The sequence below is a fragment of the Nyctereutes procyonoides genome, unplaced genomic scaffold (genome assembly GCF_905146905.1).
Source record: "Nyctereutes procyonoides isolate TBG_1078 unplaced genomic scaffold, NYPRO_anot_genome, whole genome shotgun sequence".
NCBI classification, from domain to species: Eukaryota; Metazoa; Chordata; class Mammalia; order Carnivora; family Canidae; genus Nyctereutes; species Nyctereutes procyonoides.
In genome coordinates this window covers 24,071,950-24,087,071 of record NW_026575030.1, presented here as the reverse complement: position 1 = coordinate 24,087,071, position 15,122 = coordinate 24,071,950, and the positions used below count along the sequence as shown (strand labels likewise).

At 36.5% G+C, this 15,122-nt stretch overlaps 1 protein-coding gene across 3 annotated transcripts in view; it reads right to left on the bottom strand.

Annotated features, from left to right (window-relative positions):
- Positions 1–1,153: 1,153 nt before the first annotated feature.
- The window catches only part of KPNA1 (karyopherin subunit alpha 1), a 70,807-nt gene continuing 56,838 nt past the window's right edge, over positions 1,154–15,122 (bottom strand). For all 3 annotated transcript variants that reach the window (XM_055316009.1, XM_055316008.1, XM_055316010.1), the window contains 4 exons: positions 14,794–14,919; positions 12,947–13,074; positions 8,316–8,494; positions 1,154–6,499 (listed from right to left, as the gene is read on the bottom strand). In XM_055316009.1, coding sequence (XP_055171984.1) covers positions 6,312–6,499; positions 8,316–8,494; positions 12,947–13,074; positions 14,794–14,919 — 621 coding nt within the window. In that variant the 3' untranslated portion in view covers positions 1,154–6,311. The remainder of the gene's footprint in view (positions 6,500–8,315; positions 8,495–12,946; positions 13,075–14,793; positions 14,920–15,122) is intronic.

Genomic DNA, 15,122 nt, shown 5'->3' with positions numbered 1-15,122 from the left:
TGAGTTCCTAATGATTGAAAGATTTATTTCCCTTTTCCGCAGTCAAGTTTGCAGATATTCTAAATAGAAATGCCACAAATAGGTCATTTTTTTTTTTAATAAATGTTTTGGGTATGTGTGTCAGGACTGGGATTAAGTCCTGTATTAAGGAATGTCTTGACGGACTCCCTTCACAGCAATTCCAGTTACCAAATTCTGTTCTCAAAAATCAAGCGTAATAGAATTATGTAGTTTCTTAGTACAGGTAGCAATTTAAATAAAAATTTACTTGGACTAAATATGGAGTGGCCTATTAATTTATCTAAACTGAGAGCCATCTTAAAATGAAAGGGAACACTAAAATAATCAACTGATGCTAACTGAGCTAAAACCTGGGACTGACTATACCTAGCAAACCAGTACAGTCACTGACTTCTAGAGGACATAAATCACAACTTAATCTTGGAAAATTCTGTACTCTTCATATGGTAGGTTACACCTCAGCCTCTCCATCTCTCTCTCAAACCTGTGCGCTCTTTCCCCACCACTGTGGTCTGGGTTTCTGTTTTCCCCTCACCACCACTAATGCCCAAGTGGTTAGATGAGGCAATGAAATTTGTAAACTCAGCTGTTTTGTACTATAGATGACAGTGTAGTATGCAGGAACTAGTTATATTTTGCTTTAAGATTCTGTTTTCAGAAAAAAATACCTGGCCAGTAGAATCGCTCAGCAATACATACAGTAGTAAAAATGGAAAAACAAAAACCCTGCTTCATAGCCTAAGGCAACCACAAGCTTCCAGATAAGTTGGATGTAATTGGCAAAGTTTTTTTCTTAACGTTAAAATAGGACAGAAGAGATTAATGTGCTATTTTTGATAATACAGATACATGGGGTTATTATAAGTTACCCTGTAAAATATACCTGTAACTTTTCACAGAAGGTATAGGTTTTTTTGTTTTTATATGATGAACTGCTAGGACTGTGTCTGCTTTTGTAAACTTCAGGTCAAATTGATGTCCTCCTGAAAGGTAATCACATTTAAACACTTAAATATTGAGACATTAAGTCTTAAGAGTTAATTCCTGGTTTCAAACAGCAGCATAAAAGAATTCTTTGAATTTTCTTTTATAACCAAGTACCCTTTACTAATATCACATCGATGCATATTCCTTCAGTCATTTAGTATTTATTGAATAGTCTACTATGTGCAAGGCACTCACCCATGGCCTGACAGACCACATTCAAGTACAAAGAATCATCAGATCCATTCCAAATCAAAGCGTAAGAACACTTTGAAAAACAACATAGAGTGGTCATAATGATGAAGTAAGCAGAACATACTCAACAACATAAAGAGGTGATCTATCTTTTGATACTCCTTGGGACGAGATTCCTTTAGGAAGTCAGCTGTGTTAAGTTCACGTCCATGGATACCACTGCTTTCTAAGACCGAATTCTTCATTCCAAAGCCTTTCCCTCTCTGTGTACTTCTACATTGGAGTTTGTTGAATGGAAACATGTTTCTAAGTTTACCCATTATGCTACTAAACTCAAAATCAATCATTTGCATAAATACCTTTTGACTTCTGTTGTTTTGTCAGGTCATATACAGAATTATAGCACCACAGAAAGGAAAAGAAGTTTGGGCTGAGAGGCTCTTATGTTCCCAAAATACGCAACCTAAAACAACTTTATACCTTAGTTATTTTAAGGGTGCTGATGAGAAACAGCCAGAAAGACTGGTCCAGCTGTGGCTATTGTTTAAGTCTGGTCTGGGAGTTCCTGACCCAGAACACCTCCACATGACTGCTTTCTTCCAGACACAACCTGCAGGGCTCTTTCCCACCACTGGACATTCAGTGTCTAAGGGTTGTGACCTTGGGGCAAAGTAGATTCTCCTAAGTCTTGATTCTGTCACCTACATCACAGTGACAGTTCCCTCGAAGAGCAAGTTGGAGGATTACAAGAGAAAAAATGGGAGCCCTTATCCCGGGCAGGCACCTGGCACAACACAGAGGCTCAAAGACCTAGTTGCCTTTGTGACCCATGGGAAAAGAGAATGGGGCTTTTTCTACCCTCAGCTAAAAGCAAAACTTCATCTAATCTTTTAGATTAATCTTTTCTTTTTGCCCTAAATTTCCAAATTTATACCCAGTGGCAATTCGATATTTTTAAAATAAGTGGATAACTTGCTTCATCCCACATTTTTGTGACGTCCTGGTACCCACTGTTAGTACCTATCCTTTTCTGACAATAAAGTATGTTATAGGATACTCTCCATATTAGAGCAGACTTACTGTACTAGTGCCCCATCTGGCCTTCAGTTACTTTAACGTAAAAAAAAAAAAAAAAAATTTATATTTTTAAAGGAATCTCTACTCCCAACATGGGGCTCAAACTCATGACCCTGAGATCAAGAGCCAGCCAGATGCCTCATGAGGAAGCAGATTTTTTTTTAATTTGTAAAATTTCTTTAAGATAAACTTTTTTTTAAAGTAGGCTCCATGCGCAACGTGGGGCTTAAATTGACCACCCTGAGATCAGGAGTCACATGCTCTACCTACTGAGCCAGCCAGGTGCCCAATCCCAATAATGAACTTTTGATAAAGGTAGCTAAAAGTATTTTCCAACTTGGCAGATACCTATTTATTCTGCTCACCCAACAATGAAGACAGAAGAAAGTGGCTCTGTTAATTTCAGATGGCAAAAAGTCCAGATTTGAGACTTCATATATAGATAGGTACACCTATTTCTCAAATGAGCAAATTTTGGAATGTAGGAGGTAGAACATAATATATAAATATGAAAAGCAAACAATGCCCTTCTAAAAGTGGATCCCTTTTCTTTACTAAAAAACATCCTTACACATCAAGATTTCATTGCAATATATATGAAAAGCCCCAAGCCCTAAAATACTAATATGCAAAGACTTGCATACTGATATAAAATATGTTCACAAAACCAATCAGCAAGAAAGAAAAATCTTTCAAATTGAGGAAACCCTTTCATAACGCAACCCCAAATTAGGGGATTATAAATAACTGAAATGTTTAGCACTAGAGAAGTAAATTCAAAGTTGCCTGTGAGTGGCCATGTACAACAGGATTTAATTGACAAAGTTTGGTTTATAAAATATATTACATTTTTTTCCTCAGGCAAAATTAGCAACAATCTGGAATAATTCAGATTTATTATGGGATAATTGTCATTGTTTAAATTTGTGGCAATATGAAAAAATGGCCCAGAGCCCATTTGGCTTTATCTAGCAGATGGAAGAAACCATCCTAGGGCAATAGTTTTCAAAAACAGTGTAGCTGACAAAGGTTTAAAAGGGCCCTACTTAGTGATAATTACATGACTTAAAGGGTTCCATAGAAAACTCATCTGTTTTCCTTTCCTGGTTTTTCTCATTCCAACCATATCTACTTGTTGGTCCTTCAAATGCAGGGTGCCTTTATATCCCAAATGCTGTGAGTGTTTTTCCCCCACCTAAGTTTTCATTTCAAAGAACACACTTTGAAAGTCTGGAGGTAAAACTGGGGGGAGAGGGATAATCATGCCACTTCCCCCCCCCCAATTAGTATATATTGCAGAAGAGTTTTCCTGTGTTGAAATTAACATGCTTTTGTAATGAGTAACATCTTAGTGATAGGGTTTCAATAAATTCAACGTACATTAATACAATCTGGCAGGCAGAGAACTGAAATTAGGACTTAGTTACCTCCTAAAGTCTCATTTCTATAACTAAAAAGGCTGCTTTATCAGTTCTAACAGTTATGCTGGGATTTATCCTTCAGTTAATTCCAATTTTTATGTTAAAAACATTTTATTCCAAAAAAAAAAAATTAGCTCATCTCATGGCTCATGAACTTGTAGAACAGGAGCAAGATAAATTCCTGTTTTAGACAGAAAACAGATCACAATAGTTAAATGGACTTTGTTTAATTCATTCACTGAGATACCTGCAATTGCAAAACTCCCAGTGTATGCTATTTTCCTACTAACCTGGGGAAACAACTTTGTGTGCTTTATCTTTTTTCCACTCAAATTGGCTCATCAAAAATGAATTGAAATTTGTAAAATTATCCAATAGAAGGTACATAATGTAAAACATCCTAGAGAAATGACGTGTTACCAGTGATGTACAGTTTTAAAAAACTCAGCCACAAAAAAAGTCAAAGCTAAAAACAAGATTTTTACTATGAATCAGTGCTTCTATTACCCTTCTGAAAGAAGTTATATTTTAATGTGATGTAAAGGCAAAATTGAACTTTTTTCTTTAAATTAAACACCTAATTTGTCCCTAAAATTACAAAGAATCAAAGTCTTTTACAAGTCAAGTGCAGTAAACTAAAATGTCCTTTCAGCACAAAGCAGCACTAGAGAAAGTGATAGGTGGGAGTTGACTAGTTTTGCAGTGGCTGCTCCATCAGTAACAGACAGACATCAGACGGTATCCATCCAGAGCACAGACACAACTACAGAGTGGATGCGAAGAATGTGTCACACACTTGGCTGATATATGTCCTTTGTCTTTGTATCTTTCTACTTTGAAGTGGACTTTTTAAAAGTTTAAATCAGGTTACGTAAGTTGGCTGCTTAAATAACAACATGATGAGGTATGAAAGCACTGAATATCCCTAACATTCAGCAGGATTTACCAGAGATGTATGATAACCTGTCAGGGGAACTTCCAAATAGTACATTTTGGGGTTATAATGAATTCTAGAAGAGAACAAGATTAAAGAGGTTTAAAAGGGTATTCTTTAAAACAGAAGTGAGCAACTTTTCTTTCAGAATTCATTTTGAACAGTATATCAACAAAAAAAATCTTCTCTGATAGTGTGTCCCAACATTGAGTCAAGATGGCCAACTAGCACCAAGAAGTCGTATTGAACTCAGTTGCAGTTCTCTTGGCAATTAAGCTTATTTTTTCATTCCGGTCCAAGCACAAATGTGGATCACTGAAGACAGTACTGGAAGCGCCAGTTGCAGGTACATTGCAGTTATCATTAAATGAGCCAGAAGGTAGAAACTTTTTATTTTATGGGGAGTTGACTGGGCAGTACTAGTAGGAGATGAAATGATTAGGGAACAATGAGGTTATTAAAAAAAAAAAATCACTGCCCTTATTTGGGTTGAACAGGTTATGTTGAGAAGATGATTATTTAAGATAAGGATGCTACATTAAAGGGATCATATATGCAGCATGAATACATTAGAATCAAGCTGCACCTGGCTAAGAAAAAAAAGTTTCCCTAAGTAACCTTTATTTAGTAAAAGTATGTGTTGTCTGCCAGTCACAGAGGGGAAAAGCACCTAGGGTAAACTCCAATTTAATGAGGACCTTGATCAGGACCACAAAGCCTGAAACATTTGTTTTAATGCAGAAACACAGCCTCTAGTCACACTGGTTGAGCCTGGGAAAATTGGAGGGATTTTTTGTTTTCTTTTTTTTCTTTTTTATTGAATTACAGGATATTGTTTCGATTACTAAGGATTCTAAATCTTCATACCAGCATTAGAATCGAACCACTTCCAAATCCTAAGACACATAAGACCAAAGAGAAGCAATAGCCATACAAATTAATATGTGCCCCTCTCCTTTCTGCTCTAAGGGAATCTTCAAACCAGTATCACATTTAAGAGTCAAAGTGTTAATTCTTCAGCATTCCTGACAACTAGAAAGCACATTCACTGAAGGCTGAAGGTGAGGGAGCGGATGGTTTTAACTTTAATATCTGTGAAGAATGGCGCCAATAGAGGAAAGAAAACCATCCAGTCTCAGTAAGGATTAATGCAAATTTGGCTAGAAAAGCCACCAGGTAATCCAAGGGTTCACTGTGGAAGAACTCATGAAAAGTACTCTGAAGTATACACAACAGGTCTAAACATCTCCCTTGTTGCAAGTAGTTGTGTGAAATTCAAGATAAAGGTTTAGTCTCATCTTTTAATATCAGTGTTTTTCCCCACTTTAAAGGGAATGAGGAGGAGTCCTCTTTTTCCCCCACAAAGAAAGGGAGCCACATTAATATGTGTATAATCCCATGACTCTTATAATATATAAGTGCGGATCTCCAAAGCCTAGGGATTTTCCATAAGAGTGGGCCGTTCTGGTTACCCTTTTTATTAGAAGGGTATTCCACCACAGAGAGCCAGAGGTTTTCCAGATGTGTGTAAGAGAGCAGGTGCGCAAGGCAAGCAAATGAGCGCAAACAGTATTATGGAAAACATTTGAGAAGTTAGCTCCATGAGGACTGTGGGCTCCACAAGAGGACTTGACTGGGTAGCCTGGTCTGACACAGGAACATGAAAGCAGAGTATTGCTTCAAAGCTGGAAACCTTCCATAGGAGCCTCACACTGCTGGAAGATGTACTGCTGCTGGCTAAGGTCAACCTGGGGTGCAATGCTGCTGTCCTCATCCTCGGTCCCGAAGTAATGCTCGATAAGATCAAAGGCCTTCTGGTAGATCTCCTGGTTTTCATGACTCTGTAAGAACTCAATTTTATCCAGACCTAGAATGGAAAAAAGAAAAATCTGTGTGTGAATACATATATATTTTTTGTATATATCTGTTGGAAATGCCAACGAAATTGTATTGTGCCATCTCTCCTTTCCTACTGTAAAGGAAGATTTTCTCCTCTACTTCTATCTTTAGTATTTTGTAACAGCACAGAAAATATCACTGGGATTACATTTGAATGCTAGTATTACACACTGACATCTTAAATACATATGCAAGCAACAACCAGTCCCCAGATGCAACTTCCATAACGGTCTTCACATCATTCAGTGTCCGAGGCCAGTAGCAGAAGTATTCCTTTTGAACTGTATCTATGACCTAATTAATTCTTGGCTCTGATCCAAGTTCAGAGCTTTTGAATATGTCAACAAACGAATATGACATCCTTAAAATAACAGCCAGAATCAATTTCTACTGCATAATCTAAGAAGTCCAACTGAAACAATTAGCCAACATATTCCCTTTACTAAGTTTGAGCCCATCAGAGCTAGGTTTTGCTTTTACTTGCAGGCATAAGCAAGCTGACTGCTATAGCAATACTGGAAATAAATGTTACTATTGCTCAAAGGAAAAAAAATACATATTCTTATATATCACATTAAAATACATATACATAAAAAAAATTAACAAGTTACTTCTGTGGAGAAAGATCTCCAGGTACAGGAACATTTTCCTTTTTTATACATTTCAAAATATACTAAGTAGGTATAGCTTTTTTTTTTTTTAAGATTTTATTTATTTATTCATGAGAAACAGAGAGAGAGAGGCAGAGGAAGAAGCAGGTTCCCCATGGAAGCCTGCTGCAGGACTCGATCCCAGGATCCCGGGATCACAACCTGAGCTGAAGGCAGACATTCAACCACTGAGCCACTCAGGTGCCCCAGGTGTAGCTTTTATAATCAGATTTTTTTTAAATGGTAAATTGTTAAAATAATTTTGGAAAACAGTTCTGCATTATCTGGTAAACGAAGAAGAACATACCCTGTGATCCCTAATTCCAATCCTAGGAATAAACAAACCCTAGAGTAGTGGTTGAAAACCACTATGGTTTTGGCTATGCATTAAAAAATCACTTAGGAAACTAAAAGGTTAATATACATTAGTAATCTAATGATGAAGAGTACAGTTAACACTGAGATTGGAAGAATGAAGAAAACAAATGGCACATATTGAACCTTCAAGATGAAACTTTTAGGGATCCCTGGGTGGCGCAGCGGTTTAGCGCCTGCCTTTGGCCCAGGGCGCGATCCTGGAGACCCGGGATCGAATCCCACGTCGGGCTCCCGGTGCATGGAGCCTGCTTCTCTCTCTGCCTCTCTCTCTCTCTCTCTCTCTCTCTCTCTCTCTCTCTCATAAATAAATAAAAAAAAAATTTAAAAAAAAAAAAAAAAAAAAAAAGATGAAACTTTTAGAGTCAGGCACACTTTAAGAACACAAGAATTGGGAGACACAATCCAAAATGCAAACTCTAAATAAATCTTACAAGAGAAAAGGAATAGAATCTGGCATCATCTACAGTAGATACAGATATTCTTGAGGCTCAGATGGAGTAGTAAAAATTCAAGAGTACCCACGAGGGCAAGCAAGCAGAGTCCAGGAACTGGGAAAATCCTTAGGGTCCAATGGCTAAATTGAAGGGTACTCACTTCTCTTCACAATTAATGCATATTCTTTTCCAGTTCTGCCTATTAAACAATATTATTCATAAGAACAAATTTTTCAAATGAGTTTGCACTCACTGACAGATGTAGACAAGTCAGAAAAGCAAGAAGAAAATTTCAGGACATCTATTAAATACACTATCTTACCATATGCTTCTTCAATCAAAGCGCAGTAAGGGTTAATGCCAGTGCCATTCCTTTTGGCTTCTTGTTCTCCAAGCCTCAGGATATTTTCCAAGCCATTTAGGGCAACCTGTACAATCTTAGAGTCCATGACTGTGAGGAGATCACAAAGTGGCTTGATACAACCGAGTTCTACGAGGTACCTAAATTAATACAAGGAATAATTTAGTTAAAGCTTTCAATTTCATAAAACTTTTATGAGATAAGTGGGTCATCCTCCAACTATAGAGATAAAAAAAAGCACCCATTCAACCTAACTGGCTACACCTTCTCACAAAGCTACAAATACATGAAACAAAACCAATTCTCTAAAACCATCTCCATTTATCCCCCCTCCAACGTTACTGGACTCCAAGAAACTGAATACTCTTACTCTGAATATGAGCAACTCATCAAAACAGTATACTTTTGGCTAATTTCATTTTTGTTTCTGTAGGTAGCCACACCTCTGAAACAGGTGCTAAAGCCACCATAGACCCCAAAAGGCCAATTCTATTTTGTACAAAGAACTCTTAAAATCCCCAAAAAAACAAATAATTTAAAAATGGTCAAAAGATCTCATGGCAAATAAAATATGAAAAGATACACAACGTTAATATATATCATCAGGGGACTGCAAATTAAAACAGCTTCTTAACCGACCTGGGTGGCTCGGTCGTTTAAGAAGCTGCCTTCATCCCAGGTCATGATCCTGGGGTCCTAGGACTGAGCCCTGAGTCAGGCTCCCTCCTCAGTGTGGAGTCTGCTTCTCCTCCTGCACCGTCCTCCGCAACATCCCTGCAACATCGCCGCTCATGCGCATGCTCCATCTCTCTCACTCTCAAATAAATAAAAATCTTTAAAAAAAAAATGCCACATCTATTAAGATGCAAAACACAACAATACCAAATGCTGACAAGAATGAGGGCCAACAGGAACTCTCATTTTTTTGCTAGTGGGACTACAACACAAGATAATCACTTTGGAAGGTGGCTGGCAGTTTTTGCAAAGCTTTCCATACAATCCAACAATCATGCTGTGGACATTTACCCAACTGAGATGAAAACTTAGGTCCATGCCAAAACCTGTACACATTTATAGCAGCTTTATCCATAATTCCAAAAAAACCCATAAGTAACCAAGATGTTCTTAAATAGGTAAATGGATAAACTGTAGTGTATCCAGACAATGGGTTATTATTCAGTGATAAAAAGAAATAAGCTGTGAAAAGACATGAAGGCAATTTAAACATACTAAGTCAAAGAAGCCAGTCTGAAAAGACTCCATGCTATGTGATTCCAAACATGACATTCTAGAAAAGACAAAACTTTTATAAAGACAATCAAAAGTGGGGTGCCTAGGTGGCTCAGTTGGTTAAATGTCTAACACTTGATTTTGGCTCATGTCATGATCTCAGGGTCATGAGATTGAGCCCTGTACAGATCAGGTTCTGTGATGGGTGTGGAGCCTGCTTAAGATTCTTCCCGTCTGCTCTTCTCCCCCCCCCCCCCAAAAAAAAAAAAAAGACAATAAAAAAAAATAGTGGCTGCCAGGGATTTGAGGGGTGGGGGTAAAAGAGTAGTAATGAGGATTTTTTAGGGCAGTAGAACTATCCTGTATATCACAACAGTGGTAGAAATAGGACATGCATTCACCAAAACCTACAGGATTATACAATACAAAAAGCTTTCAGCTCAGGAACACCTGGGTGGCTCAGCGGTTGAGTGCCTGCCTTTGGCCCAGGTCGTGATCCTGGAGTCCCGGGATTGAGTCCCACATCAGGTTCCTTGCATGGAGCCTGTTTCTCTCTCTGCCTATGTTTCTTCCCAACATCCCCCTCCCCCCACCCGTGTGTGTGTCTGTCATGAATAAATAAAATCTTTAAAAAAATAAAAATAAAAAGCTTTCAGCTCAGCTCATGATCTCAGGATGCTGGAATCAAGCCCTGCACTGGACTCCTCACTCAGTGGGGAATCTGCTTTTCTGCCTCTATCCCTCTGCTCCTCCTCCACTTGCACTTTCTCTCTCTCTAATAAATTAACCTTTAAAAACAAAAACCAAGCTTTATTTATGATTATAAACGTTAGTTGCAAATTTGGAAAACACAGAAAAGTATAAAGAAAAAATACAGAGATTAACCACCACTATTATATCCCACTATTCCTTCCTCTGTGTTCTCATTTTTTAATTTTTTTTATTTTTATTTATTTATTTATTTGCTTATTTATTTATTTATTTATTTATTTATTCATTCATGAGAGACAGAAAAGAGACAGAGAGAAAGAGGCAGAGACACAGGCAGAGGCAGAAGCAGGCTTCATGCAGGGAACATGATGCGGGACTCGATCCCGTGACTCCAGGATCATGCCCCAGGCCAAAGGCAAGCGCCAAACCGCTAAGCCACCCAGGGATTCCCTGTGTCCTCATTTTTATGAAGGGTACCCACCTACCATCTTCCCCAGTTACCTCTGACTCTTCCCTTTCCTTGCTACTTAAAGCCTGCCAGCAAGTCCTACAGAACCTTCCTTCCCCTCCTGAGATCCATATCTCATGCTACCATCTTAATCCGGGCTGTATACTAACTACTGCAATGGCATCTTAATTGCTCTTTCCTCCTCAAAATACTATGTTCTTATATTACTCTCAAAGTTAAAGACAATGAGTCTAATCAATACTCACGACTAAGGCCTTCATCCCAGTTTCCAAAACCCACCAATTCTTAATTCTTCATCTTGCAAAAGCATAACCTATAGCAATATTGATTTGCCTCTTCCAATAACATTACCTGTGCACATTCCCTCACACCCTCATACTATTTGCTCTCCTCCACAATAACCAAACTTCTACCCAATGGCAAGTTTCATCTCTTCCATGAAACTTTCTCTAATTCAAGACAATATTCTTCCTAAGAACCCATGTATTAGCATTTGATTATATTTAACCTAAAAATTATGGGTATTTCCTAAGTTACTCTAATTGATTCTTGCATCTAAATCTTCTCTACTGAATAAGAATAAGCAAAATCACACAAATGCCTTTTGTCAGTGATAAAGTCAGTTTATTTTCTGTGATTTGGACTGTAATAATTTTGTAATAATTTTTCAACTCTTCATTTGGTTAAGAAGAAACTGCTAGGAGATTGATCATGAACTTCATTAATATTAGTAGCTATACTGAATTTTAAAAAGGAATAGTAAGTACCCTTTCCACTCTTCTTTAAACAGAGCAAAATACCCTTGAATACTTTCTGATGAAATTTACCACAGTATTTTAGGAATGTTTTAAAAATATGTATACAAGTTTAAATATTACAATTAAGAAACCGTATTATAACTTCTACATTACTGCCATTACTGGGATAAATGCCATTATCAGTGGTGGCATATTTATAATCATAATACCCCAGAACCAGAACTAGAATCTTGGGAGGTTGAAAAAGACCTTAATCTCATACAAACTGCTTCTGAAGACCACTAGAAATCTTCCTTAAAAACCTGTCCATGATGAAGTTTACCAAAATAGCTATTTGCAGTGTTAATCTATTTTAAACATTTTATTATTTTAGGTACAGAGTTATCTTCTGTACAGAGTTATCTTCTGTACCTAATCAACTTCTGAAATGTTAGGACTACCTTTTACATTTTTAAACTCCAAACAGAGCACTGAAAACTAATATGGTTAAGTGCTGACATTTAACCCACAAAGCAACAATATGAGAAATTGCTTTATTTTTCTGATATTATATATAAGGAAGGCGTTACTATTGCAACACTCGTGTAACCCCTCATCTGAATTCCCCATAAAGAAAGTTAAGGCAGGCTAGGAAGAGTCTAAGTTCCATTTATCTTTTCATCACTGATCTTTTTTTTTAAATCTGAAATACTGAATGTCCATAATTTATCATTTAATTATATAATATTCCTTTATTTTTATTTTTATTTTTTTTATTTTTTTATTATTTTTTTATTTTTTTTATTTTTTTATTTTTTTTATTATTTTTATTTTATTTTTTTTATTTTATTTTTATTTTATTTTTTTTATTTTTTTTATTTTTTTATTTTTTTTATTTTATTTTTTTTATATAATGTTCCTTTAAGGAACTGATTCCTGTCCATTTTTTTTGCCTTCTATAGCTATTAAAATTATAAGCCACCCAAGAGGCCATTTAAGTCTCAAGCTAATACAGCTTCCTTTGCAGAGTATTAATAGGACTTTCGGGAGACACTGCCTCTAGTGAATTTGGCATTTTATTCTAAGATAAACCTCTTTTAAGTCTGATCAAATTCTATTAAAATACCTAAACTAAAAATAGCAAGAGTTAGATGCTAAAGTTGGACTCCAAGGATTCTACAAGTAACCTTCTACACTAAGATTTTTCTGACCAAAAAACTCCAGAGTAGGCCAAACAACTGGTTATAAATAACTTCTTTCAAACTTCAACTGTGCTTTCTATTATCCTGGAATTATTTCAGCAAGAAGGAATGGGAGAATTAAATACACATTTGAGTCTAGTTATGAAACTCAGAACAATCTTCCAAGAGGTTAGAACTGAGCACTCATAACTAGTAGACATAATTTTTTTTTAATTTACTAGATGCTACCTGGCTAGTACTTACTTGATCTGTTCAGCTGACCCTCCAGAAGTTGCATTTGTGATGGCCCAAGCTGCTTCTTTCCTTGTCCGAAACTCGGCAGTTTGTAATATACTAATGAGGGCTGGGAAAATGTTGGCATCTATCACAGTCTGAAATTAAGTAAAAAATTAAATGAAAAAGGAAATTACAAAATTTGTAAAAGTGTTCATGATACTAATTATAACTTTTCAGGTAGCTTTCCTAATGATACCTCTCCCCCGTGTTAAAAATTAACTGGAAGGAGTTTAAGTCCTCTTACCCCTAACCTTTCAACCATACTTGATTATCACTGGTAACACCCTCCCTGGAGTCTGGGATTTTATAATCTCCTAATTTTTTCCCTGAGTTCTTTTCTTTGTTGTCTCGTTTCATTCACAGTAACAAATTACAAAAGTTCTATTTTGTGTTCTCTGTTAGTCTCATTTCTTTCACAGCATCCAACTCTGACTTGTGTATTGCAACCATCCAGTCCTCACTTCTGGGTGCTCCACCCCAAGATGGCCAAAAGCTTGCTTTAGATCTGCTATCCACTTCAAACATCATCCACCCTCTCTATATAAGTTCTCCTTCTCAAACCTTTCTTTTTGTATATTTACTTATTTATTCTAAATTTCATCAGTCACTAAGTCTCCTTTACATTCTCAATTTAAAACATCCCGAGCCACCTTTTCCCTTCCCCTTTTAGCATTGCCTTGATCCAATTCCAACCCACCACCTCCCACCAGACTGCCAGCATAGCCTGTAGTTGGACAGAGTACTTTTACTCACTCCTCATATATGAACACTAAAACAGTCTGCTTCAAATTATGTCCCTCATTTTTCTCCTTAGCTCAAAAACCTAAAATGAATTCATATCATTTCCTAAATACAGAAACCGACAAATTCTACATAGGAGCCTGACAGCAGGCAATCAACTATAGCTGAAATCACCTCATATGAACTGTTATAGCTATCAATCTTAGTCCCTGGCAGCATTCTGGCTTTCTGTTTTGTTTGTTTCAAGTCTTTATTTAAATTCTAATTAGTTAATATGCAGTGTAATATTGGTTTCATGAGCAGAAGTTAGTGATTCATCAACCATGCTTTCCTGATCAAGAACTCTATCATACTAGTGAAGGAAGCCAACAAAGTCTAGTGGAAAGACATGTCCTCTTGATCCTGTCATTTACTAGTGCTGCCCTTGAGCAAATCACTTTATTTCTCTCATCCTTAGTTTCATCAAATGAGAATATTAGATGAGATAACCTCTATGGTTCCACTCTGCTCAAAGTCCCATAGGTCTGTGTTTTATTTTTTATAACCAGTTGTTTAGCCTTTCTCATGGCCTATGCTGAATGCTTTGGCCCACTGCTTGCTTTTATCTTCCATTTGGGTTACCCTCTCATGTAATATAAGAACAAAATTAAAGGGCGGATAACCATTTAGAGAAATATGGGTCCCCAAAGGTTTTATGAAAAACTAAAGTTACCTAATACATGGGTCCACTAGAAAAAAAATATTTTACTTGGCAAGAATAAAGCCCATCTGTTTAGTATAAAGATCAAAACATTTTGAAAATTTAAGACCCTCTGTCTTGTCTTACAAATCATCAAATATTAAAGGCAGAGGGAAAAACCAAGACCAAAGCGTAAGTTTCAAAAATCTGAACTTCTCTAAGGTAGGATTAAAAAAAAAACAACAACAAAAAGTAGTAAACTATACAAGATAAGAATGTTGGAAGTTAATGATCTCCAAGGCAATAATGAAAAACAAATCTAAGGCTAACTGAAAAAAAAAACTAAAACTTGCCAATAAAAAATAGAAGAAAAAAGGACATGCTTTGGGATTACCTGGATCTGTGCTCTATTTCCAGCTGTGATATTAGATATTGTCCAACATGCTTCCTTTTTGATAGATTCCTTTGGGCTACTCAGCAAATGCAATAAACTCTGCAAAGCTGAGCAATTCAAAATTACCTAAAAGGAAAAGTTTCAAACTTAATCTCTTTTGATCCAAAAAGAAGTAAATGTTTTTAACTCATTTTAGGAACAATATAAGCAAAGAAATAAGGTCTGTCCTTGAAATTTTAGAAATAAATAACTTTATATATGTAGAAAAGTATTCAGTGGCCATAAGAATTAATTTCTAAGATTATTAAAGTTTTGTGATACATATTACA